The following is a 19,353-nucleotide window of genomic DNA, read 5'->3' as shown; positions in this document are numbered from 1 at the left end:
AAGATGTGTGACGTATCCGTTCTATCTTTCATAAGACACACAATGCACATTCATATTAACGTGTAAATGTTAACCTAGAAATGTTTGCTCACATGCCAAATGTAAAATTCTCGCGCTTACCCCCCAAGTGTGCATACCACACTTTAGGAGTTCTGATCCTGGCTGCATGCTTTGGGGGAATTAGAAGTGGAGCATGTGGTCTCTGACCTCAGAGAGCTTGAGCGACGAGCCCCATAAATCTGCAGGAGGAGAGGACAGACTCAGTGCAGATGGGAGCAACATCCTGGGCTGGACACAAATAGTCTGCAGCGACCCTCACCCCATGGAAGGCAAGGACAAAAATCACTGGTGACACACGGGTCAATGGCCTGTCTCCTTGCTCAACACAAGTGGGGAAGAGACCCTTTGAAGCCTCAGCAGCAGACACTCAATTGGATAGACCCTCAGATTTGAAGCTTTGCCACAGGCTTTGAAGAGAAAGAGAAAACCCACACACAATCCAGCCACCTGGTCCTCGCCCCCCCTGCCCCCCGCCTGGTGGCTCCCACCCACCCTCCACCTATTCCACCCTCTCAATTGTCAATTAAAATAAACAGCCTTGTATTCCGAGGCCTGGCTTCAATCTATCTTGGCCGGTAGGCTGCGCACAGATTTGTGGCAGTGCCCGAAAGTCCTTGCTCAACCTTTTTAATATCTGAACAAAGCAATCAAACCCGATAAGATCTAGCGAAGGCAAGATCACTCTTCTGTCCCTGGGATAGAAGCTTATTAGTCTGTGGCCCACATCATCAGAGTTATTGTGCCATGTTAAATTTATTGGTACTATCTCACCTCATTAAATACTTAAACAGACCTGACAGGACAGAAAAACGGGCTTTTTAATTTTTTTCCCCCCTATCCAAAGGGAGCTGGTGTTTCCCATGTCCCAGTTCACCTCTGCCACAGCTGTTGGCAAAGAAAAAAGAAAGCAGGGCAGTGAATGGAAGGTGTGGGCTGGCTGTTTCGGGATTCCTGGGATCCTGCCACCCCCAGCTTGGTTTGGCTGGAGGTGAGTAAAAGCCCCCCTGAAGTACATGGGGGTGTTTCAGTGGTGTTGACATGAAGAAGAGGCCATGGTATTCATTCTCTTTGCTGCCTTGCTCAGACCTGGTTTTGGCTTTACATTTTCTAGGAGGAGACTTTCGGTCATTTGGCAGGGATAATGCCCAGAAACAAAGGTCAGGATGACCGAGGAGAGGAAAGCAGGGTGTGTGTGTGTGTGTGGAGGGGGGGGGGTGGTGGCAGGTAAGCTCTCAGTGGATCCTCCAGCACTGGGACCTGTGGTCTTTATTTAGCAAATAGCCCTCTATCCAGGGCTGGCTGGTGGCCAAGGCCAGGATTTCCCCAGATTCAGAGGGAGAGAACTTGGCAGGCTGGCGAAGCCTTGCAGGGACCCACTAGCCTGAAGGTGTCAAGCAAGTAACAACTGACGAGAAGGGGGTGTCGAAGAATGCTCACGTGTTCCCATGCCTTTCCCCAGCCCCCCCTGCCCCCTGGGGTGTGTCTGTGCATGTGCTGGGGGACGGGGTGGTTCAAGTGGAAGTCTAAGACCCGGAGAGTGCTTGCAACCTAGCAAATATTCCTTAAACAGCTTCATCCAGAGGTTGAGCATTTTTCCTCATTTATCAAGCCAATTGCCTTCTCAGCCAAGGTGATTTGGGACACAGCCTCCGTGCACCCCCTTCCTCTCCTCATATCTCTGCCTGCAGAGAAGGTCTCTTTTCTCCAGCTGTTTCCCTCTCCCAGCACTGGTCCTTGTTTGCACCTTGTTAATAAGGTGGGCAAGGGGCCAGGAAGTAGCTCCCGGGCGCCTTCCGTTCCTAATGCCCTAAATGGCCATGACACCGCGCTTAATTTCCGTTTTAGTGCAACTGCTGGCGGGACATCAGCAGGCCGAGGCTTGGGTCCTGTGACAGTATCTTCAGCTGTGGCCATCAGCCTCCCTGTAATTAGATGCCACTTGGAGCCCAATGCCCCGCAGTGCCAGAGCTCAGTGGACTTACATAACTGTCCCCCTGTTCAGAGCACAAGGCTCTTTACAGACTCTGAGCCTCCCGGCGTTAAAACAGCTGTAATCCCTTGCCCACCCTGGGAGGGAAGGCAGGCCATGACCAGATGGGTTATCTATGTTATCAGCTTAGAATAGCGTGGGGCACGTAAAACCCAAGGCTGGTTCCGAAAACCTAGATGGTTGACATTTACCAACTGGGGAGCGTTGCTTTTTATCTTTTTTTTGGAATGTTCCACAGTAGACTTGGGGAAGTGAGATGGTCAGAAACCATGGGTGCCTTCTGTTGCATTCAGTGCACATACAAAAAAAAAAAAAAAAAAAAGTTCAGTGGGAAACGTTGTGGACGAGCTGCGGTGGTAATTAAAGCATGGCAGCCATGACGAGGTTTGCGGGGCGATCGGAAGGCTGCCTGTGCGTGTGGATATAAAGCCCAGTTTGGTCTGAACCAAATGCTGGTTGAGGCAGAGGGGATGATGGGAAGGGGGGAGGAGGTGATTAATTACCACCGGGGTGGCAGTATGTCTTCATTTAGAAGCTGCAGCCTCAATTATCCTTAATTACTTCCCCTGTGGCCTTAAATCAAGGGCTGGTCCAGAATGGGGGTCAGTTGCTGAGGTACATGTCCTGCACGGGCTGGCAAAAGGTGGAACCGGGGGCTGACGAGTCACTCTGGGGCATGCATGGCGCTGTTTCAGGTCGGCCTTCCCTCAGGGACTGAAGGACAGAACCGATAATAATTAAAATTGGAACCAAGCATACCTCGGATAGACAGAGCATCTTCAGAGGAGTCCAGTATCTCTCCTGATCCATTGGTTTCGTCTCTTGTCTTCACTGACTCAACTGGGGAGGTCAGGAGCGGTGAGTGGGGACCCACGGATGGGCAAAAGAAGCCAGCCGCTCGCATCCGGATACCAGGTGAGAGGCCAAGGTTCCCCGGGTTTACCTGGGTGCTCTCTTCTAAGGCAGGGCTCCCAAACACAGTGGATAGGGACCACATCAGGTGCGGGTTAAAAAACACGGATTTGCACACTGGATGTTTGGAGTTGGAGTCTTCCGGAGTGAGGCAAGGCTATGGGTCTTATGAACACGCTCTCCAGGCGCTCCTTAAGTGGCTGGTATCTGGGAACCCTGCACGGGGCTTGCCTTCCGGCTTCCTTTCTACGTAGGGAGGGGCCGACCCCTTACGTCGGGGAGGGCTCTTCATCCCTGGCCCCTCCCCTCATTCTTCCAGTTCAGACTTGTCAGAGTCGGAGACCGTATTTTCAAAATCCAGGACTTGTTTGAAAGGCAGTAGGAAAGAGAATGAAAACACGAACAGAGATGCAGTGTGCTTTGTTGGAACATCCGTCTGCTCCTCTGGGTGGGGGTGGGGGTGGGCAGAAGACGAGGTGACGTCAGGCAGGGCCGCTCCTCTCCCTTCTTTGAGATGAGTCTCCTCATCTGTAAGGTGGGGGGGCGGGGCAAGATGGTTGCTCAGACCCTTTCCCTTTCTGACACTCGATTTTCTCTAGTCTTCAGGCCAAACTTCTTCCCCCTGCCCCCACATGGTGTGATGTCAGGGAAGGAAGTTGTCTGCTTCCAGGCAGGGAAAAGAGTGCGGGCACCCTAGGTGTCACTCACACGTAGCCTGTTGCTCTCTCTCCCACCTTGGTCTCCCGCTCTTCCCCCTCCCTGTCTCCCTGTCTCCCTGTTAGACACAAATGGAGTCTTAAAGGATGTTACCCTATCCTCTGCCCAATAAAACTCGCTCTGGGCCATTCAGGACCTCTGGCTCATTTTCTGCTTTCATGCGTCCTTTCTTCCCAGGCCAGGGAATTTCTTTTGGCTTCCTACTCATATTTGACACCCAGGTGGCCCTTCTCAATTTGTTGAATATAAATTATGCTCTCAGAGACAAATATTTCTTCCTTTCTTGTTCTTTATATTCTTACTGCCCTCGTATCAAAATGCAGGACACTCTCTCTTAATGGGATCTTAGGTATCGAGTTCTCAGCTCCCTCAAGTTATTAGGAACAGTTAATTGGCAAGTAGCTGTGTCTTTTAGGCTGGTTTACCAGTGCCAGTGGAATTTATGAATCATATCCCACGGAGAAGTCTAGGATGACTCCAGGGTATTTGGCCTTAAACAACAAAGTTGCTATTTACAAATGACCATCGATTGACATTTGCTGTAGCTTAATGAAGCACGGTCTTTGGGAGAAAAGCGAGAGCTCTGGACATAACTAGGTTGAATTCAATTCAAGAAATGTATACTGATGGCCGCCATGTTGCCGCCAAGGTCCTGGATACTGGAGATGGTGGGAAATACCAAGAGGAAGAAGACATAGACAAGTCCCCAGGGGAGCTCAACCTGGTAGAAGGGCACACCCCATGACATCTGTCAGAAGTGATGTGCTGAAAGGTAGTTTTATCTGAAACACACTGAGGAGGAAAGCACAGTTGAAAGAACCTTCAAAAGTTGCAATGCTCTAAAATTTAACCCTGCCCTGTGGCTGGGTTATGCAGTGTCGGCTTTGAACTCAATATATTGGAAAATATTTCTTTCCCTTGTTTAAAATTTTTGTTTCTGCTACCTAGTATTCATGCGCAAAGGGTAGGGGTCTTTCCAGTATTTTTATGAGGGCCTAGCTCAATGCAGACCTTTCGTGAGTCAGGCCCGTGATAGTAAAAAAAACAAAACAAAACAAAAAAACAACAAAAACCCCTCCCCCCCACCTTTTTTTTTAGGATACCTTGTCAATAGACAAAGATAAAGAGGTTTGTGTTCAGGAGCAGGAGGTTAAGAAATCTGAGTTCATGCTAAATTCACTGATTCCCTAATTCATTTCCTGATTCAAGTATTGGTTCTTTGATATAGTGGCGGATAGGCTAATGATTAATTCATTTATTTATTCAATAAACACCAATGGATTTCCTTATCTAAGTTCTTATCCAAGAAAATCAAGCCGAATGTTTTTCTTCTTCCTAGTTTCTCTTTTCTTGGTTTCCTTCCAGAGCAATTAAGAGGAGGTTGAGAGCATCGAGGGGGAAAGATGTCGAATTGGACTCCTCTAGGACACACACCCTTTACAATGCCGGTCCCTAGGGACAGAGGGGGCCTTGACCATGGAGAGAGACTGCAGAGTCTTCTCGGGAGCTGGCTTCCTCTCCTTCCCTTTGTCTTCGTCTTTTCCAGCCCTCTTGCTCTTCCCTCGATCCTTTGTTCCCCAAGGTTTTCGGCCTTGGGGTGGGTGGCCTGGTGGGATGAGTGTGCCCTGTGGGTCCCTCAGACCCGCCATCCTGTCTCCTTCCCCAACAATCCAGGGAGTTAGAGGCAGCTGGTGCTCCTGTCTCCTGAGAGCCTTTTTAATATTATTTCATTTCTTTTAACCTTTATTAAGACAAACATTGGGCAGAGAACACTCTATACTCCCACAAGAGACACTCACCATTTCGATATTAAAAAAAAACAAAACAAAACAAAACCTAAACCCATCCAACCTGAGGCCCGGAGGAAAGAGAGAGGAGAGAGGAAAAAAAAAAAAAAAGAAAAAAGAAAAAAGAAAAAGAAAAAGAATATCCTAGAGATATTTTTACCTTCAAAGATCCATCACTCATTACTGCATATCACAGACACGTCTACAATCTCATTTTCTTACAATTCTCCGTGAAATAAGTGTAAATGGAAAATAATACCCCATTTTGAAAGTTCAACAAAATGTCTTTATCCACCAAATGTAGCCCCAGCTGTCTCATTTTCAGAAACAAAGCCTGATTTTATATAGCAGCTCACCACCCAAATAAACACCACAGCTCTCTCCAGCTCCCGCGGCTGCCACGCGACGGCGGGCTCACCCCTCTCCCGGGCCCCTGGGGGTGTGTTGCTGTGGAGCCCAGATCCCCCTCCCCCTCCACTGCAGTAGGTCTTGGGGCTCCCTCCCTCTGAGGAGGGAGAACGCGCAGAATTCTGTAAACATCCAGAGCCATCTCTCCCTCACCTGTTGGGGAGAGAGTTACCTGGGTCACCTGTCCCCTCTGCGCCCCATCCTGCTCCAGACCGCACCCAAGCGCGGGGAGAGGAGCTATGGACACGGTTCCTCCAGCACCTGATCTCCACTTTGATCGACTAATGATGTGTCCTGGTAGATTTGCTTCCCCCTTGCGAATGGAAAGCTGTTTGGAAGCACAAAGAACGGGGGAGGCTAAGACTTGAAGGCTTGAACCAGCTCTATGGCACTGAGCACATACTTGAGACCCTCTGGTCCCGGGTTTTCTCCAGGCTCACATCTCCAACCGCTTAGACATCCCGGCTCCCACTCCTCCCCTTCCTCCCTTTCCTCCACCTCAGTGAAAAGCAGTGCTATCCGTCCAGTTGCTCAGGTTGAAGAAAACACAAATGTGACTCCTCGCTTTCACTTCCACCCCGCATCTGAGCGGACACCTGTTGGCTTCACCTTCACCTACAGCCGGACCAGGATCTGTTCTCTCCACCACTGCAGGCAATACTGTGCTTTCACCCTTGCCGGGGTCAGTGGCAGAACGGGGGCAGAAACGCAGACTCTGGAGCCAAAGCCGGGCTCCGGGGGCCCAGCAAGTTACCTAGAACCCTCTCTACCTTTTGCTCCCTGTCTGCCAAACGGGAACAGCACTAGGCTCTACCTCCTAGGGTTGCTGTGAAGCCTGGCTGAGTTAAGAGGCACAAAGAACTTGACACGGGACTAATAAGAAGAACAGTGCTACGTAAGTCTTGGCTATTACTGTTTCCGTTGTTCTTAACACAGCAACAGAAGGATCACGGTGTACATCAGGTGGCTTCAGTCCTCTGGTTAAACCTTGCCAGTTATCTCCTTCAGGAGAAAATCCAAAGTCCCTTCATATGAGGCCCCGTGTGAGCTGACCTCCTTCTCCTCTCCTGTTGGTGTTCCACGCCCGCCACATGGAACCTGCGATTTCCAGCACACGTGAGGTCATTCCTCATCTGACTTCGGCTCAGGTCACGATCTCGCGGTCCCTGTGTGGGAGCCCCGCATCGGGCTCTGTGCTGACAGCTCAGAGCCCGGAGCCTCCTCAGATTCTGTGTCTCCTTGTCTCTGCTCTTACCCAGCTTGTGCTCTGTCTCTCTCTGTCTCTGTCTCTCTCTCTCTTTCTCGCTCTCAAAATAGTAAATAAACATTAAAAAACCCAACAAAACACAAATGCTACCTCCTCAGTGTTCAGACACCTCCTCCTTGGGGTCAGCCCGACTACTCCATTTAGAATTAAACCCGAATACCCCCCATTCCTTTTTCTGTGTTCTATTTTTCTCCCTCACACTTACCACTACCGAATATATGCTGTTGTGTCTATTTATTTCGTTTACTCTCGGTCTCTTTCCATTAGACTGTAAGCCCCATGAGTGCAGGGCATTCTTTCTGCTGGCTCACTGACAGGTTCCCAACACTAGAATAGCACTTGGTGCATAATGAATGCTCAATAAATATTTGTTCAATGGATGAATATAAATACAGGTAAACTTGACACTCTAGATCTCTCCCTTTAGGTTAATGTTCTCAGAGTGTTTAATGTACTGCCTTACCCATGGAGCAGAGAGGTTTGAAATAATACCATCTAGAAGAGGTTAAGTGGGGGCACCTGAGTGGCTCAGTCAGTTAAGCATCCAACTTCAGCTCAGGTCATGATCTCACGGTTCGTGGGTTTGAGCCCCGCATCGGGCTCTGTGCTGACAGCTCGGAGCTTGGAGCCTGCTTCGGATTCTGTGTCACCCTCTCTCTCTGCCCCTCTTCCACTCACGCTCTGTCTGTCTCTCTCTCTCAAAAGTAAATAAACATTAAAAAAAAGAGTAGCTTTAAAAAAAAAATATATATATAGAAGAGTTTAAGTGACTTTCTAAGAGCCACAGGAAAACCCGTGGAGAGCCAGTTCTGGAAGCTAAGTCTTGTGACACTGACTTCAGACACTTTCCCTCCTCTCTGTGCCTCCCACTGACACTGGATTTGACCTACATGCATTTGCTGAGTGTATGGTTGGTTGGATGGATGGATGGATGGATGGATGGATGGATGGATGAACAAATACACTCACCCCCTGCTGGGAAGTACCAAGAGATGTTAAAACTAGCCTGGTCTGAGGAGAAGCCTGGAGTTGGCTTTGACAGTGTGAGGCTGACATGGAGCCCAGCCAGGTAGGAAGGGCCCATCAGTGCTTACGCTTGGCCATGAATCACCCCCACTGATTCAGGAGCCAGGAGGCCTGTCAGTGGAACCTTGGATGGAATTGATGCATCAAGGTGTCACTCTCTCCAAGTTGTTTATCGAAAGTGACACTGAGGGAGATTGACAGGTAGTCACTGGACAAATAGGCAGATCACAGGCTCACAGGAATGCCTGGCAGCCCCTGTTGCATTAAAAACTTGAGGCAAGGCCCTGGAGATGCCTCTGTAGGGCTTGGCCAGCAGGCCCGTGGTGGCAGGGGGGAACGGGCAGCGTTTCACAACACAGTGACCTTACCTCGGGACCTCATGGGTTGTTTAGGGTGGGGACGTCCTTATTTTTTTTCTTCAGCTTCATATCTTTTTGCTCTTTCGCCTTCTCAGAGACTGACTGGACCACCCCACATCAACCCTTATGAGGTCCCCATGAAGGGAACCCATAGGCTGCACAGAGAATGTGGGTTGGCCCGGACCCATTATAACTTCTCAGACCTGCACCTATGTACTCCCCACTGCTTTCAACACAGGAATGATGGCTGATGGTTACCGAGCACTTCCTTCATGTGAAGCCCTTAACAGGCTTGGTTTATCTGACCTTCACAACAGCCAAATGAGGTAGCGATTATAGTCCCCATATTATAGTTGAGGAAATGGGACCTTCAAGGTTAAATTGCTTGTTTGGGTCTTATGGCCAGATGGTGGCTGAACCACCATTGCACTCCAGGTATCTGTGACTGGAGGCCTCACTCTTAGCCCCTGAACATCCCTCCATGGACCTTCAAAACCAGGCCCTCACCCTCCCGCTCAGCTGGGTTTTCAAAGCCCCTCACCGCCAAGCACCTCTCCATCACTTTCCATCTTCCCAACGCAGAGGTTGTGCTTAACCAAACCCATATTCCTTCTAATTCCCATTCTTGTGACTTTCTCAAAGGTCTTTTTGTCTTTGTTCCTCAGCTGCATGTATTGCCTGGCCCAGTCAGGGTTAAATAAATATTTGTCACATAAAGGGAGTGACTTGGTTAGACCCCGTCGCTCTGTCTTTTTACCTGTTTCCTCCACACTAAATCTGTCTCCATAGCTATTCAATCCACATGTCTCCCTACCTTCAAAGCCAAATGTAAAAACTAGACATTCTTCTGCTGGTTATGAGTTAACCTTAGTGCAAAACTTAAGGGGGGATTTGACAGAGTATTGTAAATGCCATGAAATCTGTTAATTCTTTTGACTTTAGAATTTTACTTTTAGAAATTTATCCTAAAGAAACAGCCACACATGTCCATAAAGAGGTAAGTACCAGGATGTTCACTGCAGCATTGTTTAAGGGGGCACAAAACTGAAAATTCCTGGAATAGCCAATAGTGGAGGACTGTTAAAAAAAAATTACACATTCTCTTTTATATTCATACAAGAGAATACTTAGTAGTCATTAAAAGTAATGAAGATATATATATCTATTGACATAGGAAATTAAGTGAAAAAAGTAGGTTATGAAACAGTACACCCAGAATAATTTGATTTTTATTAAAATTGTATGAGTATAAATATATGCATCAAAAAATGTCTAGAAGGACATATATCAACCTGTTAGACAGTGGTTATCTTCACGTGGGGGTTATGGGTGATTTTTTTTTCATCTTTTGACTTCTCCATTTTCCAATTTTCTCTAAAGCACATGTTTGAAAAGAAAGAAAAATGGGCATTCTCTGAGAAATAGTGCTAATTACTCTTACCTCCCCAGTTAGCCCCAGATCTGGTGGCCCTTCTGCCTGGTAGTGTCCCTGTGTGTATGCTGCCCTGGGTTGACAGTAAAGATCCAGCATGTTCTCTTGGGCGATGATTTTCATGCCCCTTATGAGCTCCTTGAAGGCTGGAGTCCCCTCTTGAATAGGTGGCTGTTGTTTTGCAGATTTTACTACAGGACACAGCACATTGGGGCGCTTAATTATTTTCTTTCTATCGGTTATTCCTACGAGGTAGACAATGAAGAGTGGAATTCACCCAGGCCTTGGGGACGAAGGGGGATGAAGCCATTTCCCCAGGGCTGGGCAGAAGCCCAAATGAGCCCATGAAGCCAAAGGCAATAAATAATCCAGGGACCTGTGAGGTCAGGGCCCTGGCCTCCTCTGGCAGGCCACCCTGACCTGCATAATGGGCCATAGGCAGTTATGATTCATGCAGACGCTGGCTGGGCTCCTGCCAGCCTGGCCTGAGGAGGCTCCACAGTTGGAACTGGATAGGCCTGAAAATATGGCCCCCCAGGGACTGCCCGGGCCACGCTCTAGGGAGCTGGGCGGGCCAGAGGCCTGGAGGGGGTTCTGAGAATCGGGAAATGGAGACACATGGCTGCCTCGGCCTTCTTCTGTCTGTGCAGCTGGAGCCCCAGGGAGAAATCTACAGCCATTACCCAACCAGACAGAGCAAAAAGAAATGAGTTTAAAGTACCAAAAGGAGGACTCGGATAATAATAATGTAGTGAGTGGCTTGGGCAGCAACTGTTGCAATAATATTACCTCCCATTTGCGCAGGACTTTACTGTGCACAAAGTGCTTTGCCATATATTATCATATTTGACCCTCACAACAATCCTGCGAAATAGGCAGCCTTCACCTGGATTTGCAAGGGAGGAGGGTGGAACTCAGAGGAATTCATCTGCCAAAAGTTGCACAGCCAGTTAGGAAGCCTGTCTTCCAAGTTCACTGCGCAGAAGGAGATCTACCTGAGCGAACGAGAACACTAGGCAGCTCGGCACTAAAGGAACACCACGGGTTTAGGAACAGAGGCCTCCTTAAGAAGTTTGAATGAAATTTAGAAAGAATCTGGCTGGGGAAAATGAAATGACCCCCGAGAGCCCCAAGTTCATGCCAGGATAGCTGGGAAGGCGGAAAGGCCATGGCCATGAACATGGAGAGTGGTACTCATGCCTTCGAACATTTACTCTGGTAGCACAGGGATGATGGTGACTCTGCTCCTACTTTTAGACACCAGCAGATGAAGGTGATGGGACCAACAATGAAATGCTCTGCCCAGGCTTCAGTCCCCATGGTGAGTACGTGAGCTCCAAGGCTATAAAACAGGGATGTCAGGAATGAGGGGAGAGAGACAGTCAGACTGGTACTTGAGAGATCGCCAGAAATCAGGAAGAAAAATGTCTCTGAGTTTGGCCCTGTGAGCTCCATGCAGCAAAGGCAGGAGACATCAGCCAGCCAGGGGAAAGCCAGCCAGGGAAACAGCTGCTCTGCGCATTCTACGTGTGGAGAAGACCCATTCCAGAGGCCCGTCTCATTGTCGGAAAGGGCTCCAAAAGCAGCATACCCAATGGACTTTTTCCTCGCCTCCTCTTAAAGGTGCTGTTATTCCTTCACTTCTTCCAGGTGGGGTGGGGAGAGCCAAGGCCCCTACCCCCCTCAGAATTATTCTCTGATGTGGCTCCATGGGCCTCTCCTCTTGGGTGTTGTGAGCCTGGGAAATGCAGCCCCGGCACGCCCCAGCCCTGGCCTGTGTCATCTTGGCCTCAGGGACTAAGGAGAACGGCACTCTGTGCTCAGGACGACTTTGCTTCCAGGAGCTTCCGTTGTTGGGATCCAGTTAGGGAGACAGAAACCATGCTAGGCACTTCAACAGAAATGGTTGTACTCAGGAGACAGGTTCAATGGAAGCAGGTTATCCAGGTCTGGGTGAACAAAGGAAAGAGCTTAGGGCCAACAGAACCTAGACGCTCCCAGGAGGGGCCCTGCAGAGCTGGGATCTAGACCTTAAAGGAGGGGGTGCTGCTGATACACATGGAGCTTGATGGAGGGGCCCCAAGGCCCAGAGCCCTGAGTTAAGGTTGTGACCCACTGCTGTTGGTGTCTGGAGTTGAGAGAAGGGGCCCTACAGAGCTGGGACTCCGGGGCACTGCCTAGCAGGCCTGGGGTCTTGGAGGGGGTGTGGTGAGCCTGGTACTGGGAGGGCCGAAAGAAGCTGGAGACTAGAAACAAGCGAGTTATCAGGCCACAGTGACAGAAATAGCAAGTGAGTGGGTAGGAGCAAACTTCCCCTCCCCTCCCCCAGCTCTCCAGTCTCCGTCTAGCTCCCCCTACTGGAAGGACCAGACAGGAGCCGGCTGGCCTAGGAGAAATGCCAAGTCGCAGAGTCCCAACTCGGCATCACTAAGCAAAACATAAAGAGGTGACTTTGGAGCTTAATAACTGGCATGGAGCCTTATTCCCAGGGGATATATTAACGGAGGAAGATTTACCAGACAGACACAAGGAACTGCAGAAGGTAGTTTGGACTCTCCTATTGCCCATGTGCACGGCCATGGCACATGGGCCATGAATCACCACGTCTGATCTCCCAGTTCTTAGATTTCACTGATAGGTCCTAGGGACTTTATACATTGTATTAGAAAAAACAAAAACAAAAAACAAAAAAAACCCAACAAACCTGGGGTGGGCATGTCTTCATCTTATCTCTTTTGGGATTATCTTGATCCTTTGCCCCTTACCCCAGACCAAACAAAGCCCACTTCCAAGGCATTGGAAAAAAAGAGAGATTCAAGTGTCAAACAATAATAGCAAGATATTATCAATGTAGGCCTGTGATTGTGTCATATAAAAAATAAAATACACACCAGTTAATCAAAGCACTACAGACACTTTTAAGTAATCCCACTTTGGCTTTGCATAACTCCATATACCGCCGGCAGCCCTCTTGTCTACCACCAGAGACCATAATATACATCAAAAATTCTCCTTTAAATTTATTTTCAGTAAAGATTGGTCTTTTGAACTGCGGCAGTGGAGGCTTAAGGGTACAAAATCTCTCTCGCCTTTTTCTCTCTCTTTTTCTGTCTCCCCTGTCTTTCTCTTTGGTGGGGCGGTGGCTCCAGGGTGGGGGATGAGAGCGGCAGTGGGTTCTGCACATCTTGTCGAACCTTCTGTCCTTTGCATGGATCAGTTCCTCTCATCTGCCACTTGATTAAGACATTAAAGCAGGAAGGTGAAGGAAGGTTGAGCTGCAGCAAAGGGGAGTGAGAAACAATTCCTTCCATTCTCCATTCGCCTGGGACAAAGTCTCCAACTGCCGGCCCCCAAAAGGTGCTGGGCCAGCCCAGCTGCAAGGATGCAGCCTTAGTGCTTTCCCAGAACCTCAGATTCTGTGGAATGCACAGCACTGAGTACGTAGGGGTACTTACACACGCGCACGCCAGTACTGAACCCTGCCTTCCTGCCCTCACCGACGGGATGGCAAATAGGACGGGTTTCTCAACTAACACAGGGACCATGGCGGGTCATGTTGTTGCAGTATGTTTTAGTGGCTAAGGCCTGGTCCTAGCTTTGAACTGGAATTTATTACTTGATAGCTGTATGACGGTTTTTGTTTTTGTTTTTATTGTGGTGAAATATACATAACATAAAATTTACCATTTCAAGCGTATGGCTCAGTGGCCTCAACTCTTTGTACAATGTTGTGCAACCATCCCCACCATCCGTTTTCAGAACTCTTTCCTGTTCCCAAACTGAAACTCTCTGTTAGACACTAACTCCCCATTCGCCTCTCCCCACCCAGCCCCTGGCAACTACCATTCTGTTTTCTGCCTCTAGAATTTGACTATTCTAGGTACCTAGACCAGGGGCATCATTGTGACCGTTTCTCCTTTGTGACCAGCTTAATTCACTTCGCATAGTGCCTTCAAGGTTCACCCATGCTGTAGCACATGTCCCTAATGGCAACTTGTCTTCTAAGTAAGTATGCTGAGCGTCGTCAGCTCATACACTGCTTCCTTGTCCTGCCTCAGATGAAGAGTGGGTTAAGGGAGGCCACTGGGGGAAGATGAGAATATCTTCACAGACTCTCAGAGCCGGAAGGGATCTTAAATATCATCCGGCTCTACCTCCCAGCATTGGAGGGCAATCTTAGTTCCATCTCGCTGTGGAAAGGTAGGCTGAGAAGAAGAGTAATCCTCCATATTTTTAGAAGTAATTTACCTCCCCCCCCCACCCCCCATTATCTTACTCAATCATAACAACAGCTCTAATGCAAGTCCATGTAGGTCTTATTTTCTCCATTTCACTGACAGTGACACCAGAGCCTAGGGGGCAGAATAAATTTGCTCCTGACCCATTGTATCGAGGCTCTTGTTTCCAGTCTCCCATCCTTTCTATGCCCCACTGCCTCCATGGTAATCCAGGTTTGCAGACCTGTTTATATTTAATTCCTTATCCAAGATTCCCTTAGCTCTTTCCTTTCTTCTTGGTGTTATCAGCTATTTTGAACCTCTTAGATCACGTCTTAGGAAAGGAAAGGGGCTGGTTAGGAACTGGCAGGTATGAGCTGAGATGAAGAGAAGAGCTCAGAGCAAAGGGGCCCATTGCACTTGAAAAGATTCCACAGCCTCATCAAGGCCGCCATTTTGTAAGTCAGGAGATGCTCTCCAGCATCTGGTCTAAGTCTCTTCCACAATCATCATTTTCTCCCCTTTTGTCCCGAGATCAGTGGCAACAGAGAGGAGCTGCTATTGTCATTTGTGCTGTAAGAGACAGACAGACTTCTCACTCAGCCTCCTTTGCCCTTGGCCAAAGCTCCCAATCCAGAGAGCTTCCACAGGGAGCAGAGGAATCCACAGAGAGGGATTTTTCTCCTCACCTCTAATGGTGGCCACTGCTGGGGTGTGAGTGCTCAAGGTGCTGTGTGCATCATCTCAAGGGCTTTGTCCCCAGGGGTCTCACAAGTGTTGGCTGAAATTTAAGAAGCACAAGCTGTCTTCCATCTGCCAGCTCAGTGGTCTGGTGTCCCCAGATGGTGCAGGGCGGGTGGGGGCAAAGGGCAAGGGGAAGTATGTCGACTGGAACATCAGAAGAGTATAAATATGAACTGTCCTGTTGGCTGTCCATGCCTTTCTTTTGATCTCCTGAAAGGAACGCAACCCTACAGTCAACACTCCAGCCTGACGTAGATAAGTGCCAGCCTTCTAAGGCCTCTTCTGCCAGCCCCCTGGATCCCTGAGACTGAAAACACAGGTACATTCCCTGAAAAGGGGCCACAGCTGGGAACTCTACAGGACATCCCCCAGGGAAGCAATGGTGTGAGCAGCTAAGTGGGGTTGGGGTGGGGTAGACAATGGAGGCAAATATTCCCGAATCTGCTTCTCTGGGGATAGGAAAGCCTAGGGAAAATGGCGGCTTCTAGGCAGTCTAGGTGGGAGCAGAGGAGGCAGTCTTATTTGGGCATGAGCAGCCACAAGACTCTCTGGAAGCACAGGTCTGAGCCCCTGAAGCTTTCTTTTCAGCTGCTCCAGCTGCACATTCCTGAAAAGCCAGCACTTGGGAGAAGCATCTCCCAACTCAGACATGAGTCACGCCAGCTTATTTTAAGGCCTGACCCCTTCCCGAGAAGGGAATCCGGCATGGAAAGCCACGTGCTGGAAGGCGACCATGGACCCAGGCCAAGGGAAACAGAGCCCCCCTACAGCTCCCGACAAGCTCCTTCCCAGAAGCCCAGTGTGAGCGCAGGCCAGGAACAGCTGTCCACACTGACGCCCACGCCCTCGCGGGGGCAGGAACACTGGGACGTGCAGGGCCACAGCTCTTGTGCCCATTGAGAGGCCGCTGAGGGCTGGGGGAAAGGGCAGGCACACGAGGCCCTGTTTTTCCCTCTTCCTGGTGCTGCAGCCTTGTTTTTAAGTTCACACCAAATTGTCCTGAGAGGCTCCTGCTGTCCTTTGGGGATAAATGGACAGAGGGAGTCCAGAAGCTCAGGCTCACTTGGCCAAATGTAGTTAAGTCCTTTAATAATTCATATCCCCGTTTCCATACACAGCCCCACTTAAAGAGAGATCCCAGGGAAGCCTAAAAGCTTTTCTGATTGCACGGCCTCATCCAGCATCTTCATAAAAGGTCCTCAACTGGCCTCTCAGCATTGACGACATCAACGCTTATGAAGAAAAACTAATAGTTCCAGCTGGTAGTCATTGAAAAGTCACTTAATATTTTTCAGCGCAAGGAGCTATACTTAATGGGACACAATGTTTTTTTCCCTAAGCAGTTGGAAAAAACCCTTGACATCATATTAATAATGTCAAGTTTTATTGGCTCTCTCATTTGACATGATATTAAACTTTTCAGACTCTATCTCGACTGAGGTACAAGGTTGTTAAAATGCCGACAGATTGGAGCCCTACAAAATGTGGCATGGGAGAAACGCCTCTCCAGGTGAGCGGAGAGAGGAGGGAAGGAGTGAGACGTGGGGCTCAGCGGGCAAGTCGTACTTAGTGGAAAACCTCTTAGAACCTCACCCCCTTCCCCACTGTCTTCTTTCTAACACTGACTGATGTAGGCACCTCAGGGCAAGATGGGGTCTCAGAGCTATATGGCATTGGGCCACTTATCCTCTGTGAGTCTGATTCTCTGGATAGAATAAAGTGAAAACATCCATGTTAAGACACAGAACTGTCCGTGGAGAAGTACAAGCCCCGCTTTGCTTGGACAGGAGACTGCTGGCTTCCTACTCATAACAGGGGAGAGAAATAATGGCTGACACTCATGGGCCACCCCATGGCAGACGCTGGTCTAAGCGTTCTACCACATTAACCTGTCTTGGCTTTCCACAACAGCTGTCTGAGTTAGATGAAATTGTTATCAGCATTACTCCTTTTTTTTTAGTTTTAGAGAGGGGAAGAGAGAGTGTGAGTGAAGGAGAGGGGCAGAGGGAGAAAGAAAGAATCTTAAGTAGGCTGCACACTCAGTGCGGAACCCGATGGTGGGGCTTGATCCCGTGAACCGAGATCATGATCTGAGACCAAATCAAGAACCACCCAGGCGCCCCGTCATTACCTCCAGTTTTAAGAGACACAACTGAAGGACAGATTTGCCCAAATCTCATGGCTAATAAGTAACACGTCCAGGAATCCTATCCAAGCGGGCTGTGCCCGGGCACCTCTGTGCTTACCACTCTTGGGTGCAGTGGCACGCACTCTGGAGCGGGTCACATCTGTAAAAGCTGAGGACCCCACCTAGGCCCTTGGACCTCTCTCTAGCCCCGGCACCCCTCCTCTTCCCACCGTGTCACTGTGGGTGCCTGACACGACAGCAAGCGACTTTCCGGCAGGCATAGAGCCTTGACTTCACCTGTCAGGCACACCACCATAAATAACGTATTTAAGCAAAGAACACCCCAGCAACCCGATAATGCACGTCTAAAGCCATCTTGATGTTGGAGAGATACAGGAATACTTTTATGCTTTGTTTAAAGAAATTGTTTCCAGCATATTTGTAGCGAAATCACTCCAAAGAGTTTATTTTGGATGATTGATTTATAGGAATCCAGCTCACACGCCCAGAGGATGACACTTAAATCATATCTTCTTTTCATTTATAATAAGGAACAAAATGATCATATTTTGACAAGCCTGATCATTTTGGGGGCTGAGCAGGTGTCCTCGGTGGGCTCAGTCTACCGCTGGCGGAACTGAGAGAATATTATTACGTCTCATTAAAATCAGCCGCAGCCGCTCCGGCTGGCTGCCCCAAAGAAAACAAAGCCACTGGCAATTTATCCCGGAGTAGTCTAACCTGCTGGTTTTTAAGGAGAGCACAACTGGAAGGATCTGTAGTTGTGATTGTCACAGCCCGTCTCTGTCGGGTTTGAAATTAGAGCAGCTCTGTGAAGCAGAGCCCCTTCCTCCCTCGCAAAGTTGTGACCTGCCCCCTCGTAAGCCTTTCCGTGTCCTCCCCTCCTCCTGCCCTTCCCTCGATGCTGCTGCAGGCTCTGACCTTCTGGCCCTCTGACCTCACAGAGGCCTCACTGCTTTCCCAGACCCAGGGGGAGTTTTAACCGCCCAGGCGGTGGTGAGGGTGACACGTGCCGTTTTGGTGCCTGTAACGGGGTCGGTTCTATATAGCCTCTGTTTGTTTCCAGATTCACAGCTGGGATGGAAGGTGCCTGCAGAACACCCCAGCTCCACGCTGCTGGTGTCCCTATATTTGTGCTCAGCTCCCCCCCCCCCCCCCCGACTTGGGGTCCTGCTGAGCGACTCCTGCCATCCCGGGGACGAGGAGGGGGAGGAACAGGGGAGGATTGTGCCCTCCTCTTACTCTCCTGCAATCCGTGGCAGGCCCCTTCTTCTGGTCTCCCCCTCGGCCCAGGGCCTGGCCCTCACTACTCCCACTTCTTGGGGAGAAGACAGTTCAGTCGGTGGCAACCACACAGTGAGAAGACCAGGAAAGTTCTCCTGGAACAAAACCTCACCAAGTTCTCAGGGTCCGTGGCAGTCTGTGTAAGAGCAGTCCAGCGAAAGATCTTCCTTCTCTCATCTCCCTCTTTCATCTTCCCTAATCCCCTCCCCTCGACTTATCTTTCTTTTTCCCTCTGCCCCCAGCACCCCCCCTTCCTCTTTCTACTCACCATCAAGAACAGCCAATTTAGCGGGCGGCCATACGGCTCCAGCAAAGTCCCCAGGATCAGCGGCCGTAGGGAATGGCACTGCCCGAAGGGAAAATCCAAGATGAAATGAGCATTTGGATCTTGCTGAAACGGAAGCTTAGCACCCTCTGTGCAATGTTCATTGTGCTACATTGTCACCCTGTTCTCTACACTCTCCGCTGAGCTACAACGGAGCCCCGAATCCCAGTGTCTTTGAACTGCTGTGCGCTCTGACATTGACCTATCCCCGAGCCTGCAGATGGCCCAGGCAGGGCTGCGCTCTGGTCTGGCTCAGGTACAGCTGTGGGCCAGATGAGCCTGAAACACCAATCATATTCCTTTGACAAGACACTACAAGCAGTGGGTCATGATTCCCGCTCTGTGTCGAGTGCTCGACACCGGAACCAAATGCTCAAAATCCTACTCGAACTACTGGCTTCTTCTATTCGATCGTTTTAAAATGGGAATCGTTGACCTTGGGCAAGTCATTAGACTGCTCTGAGCTTCAGGGTCTCACACTTAAGACATGGAGCTCACAGTGGCTTCCTTAAGGGGACGAGGCAGAACTGAACTAGCTCCTACATGTAAAAGTGCTTTGTAAACTGTAAAATGCTGAATCAACATCAAAGCAGTTAAGGAGGGCTTTTAATTGTACTGGGTATGTACGATGTGCTGGCCATTATGTTGTGTGTGCTTGCTCATTTAATCTTCACAG

At 49.4% G+C, this 19,353-nt stretch overlaps 1 protein-coding gene across 6 annotated transcripts in view; it reads right to left on the bottom strand.

Moving 5' to 3' along the window:
- Nucleotides 1-2,875, bottom strand: part of CADM1 (cell adhesion molecule 1) — a 424,919-nt gene extending 422,044 nt beyond the window's left edge. For all 6 annotated transcript variants that reach the window (XM_053204083.1, XM_053204084.1, XM_053204086.1 and 3 more), the window contains exon 1: nucleotides 2,810-2,875. In XM_053204083.1, coding sequence (XP_053060058.1) covers nucleotides 2,810-2,860 — 51 coding nt within the window. In that variant the 5' untranslated portion in view covers nucleotides 2,861-2,875. The remainder of the gene's footprint in view (nucleotides 1-2,809) is intronic.
- Nucleotides 2,876-19,353: the final 16,478 nt, after the last annotated feature.

Source organism: Acinonyx jubatus, chromosome D1, assembly GCF_027475565.1.
Source record: "Acinonyx jubatus isolate Ajub_Pintada_27869175 chromosome D1, VMU_Ajub_asm_v1.0, whole genome shotgun sequence".
Classification (NCBI taxonomy): domain Eukaryota; kingdom Metazoa; phylum Chordata; class Mammalia; order Carnivora; family Felidae; genus Acinonyx; species Acinonyx jubatus.
Note: the sequence above shows the minus strand (reverse complement) of the source record. Positions and strands in the feature narration are given on the sequence as shown.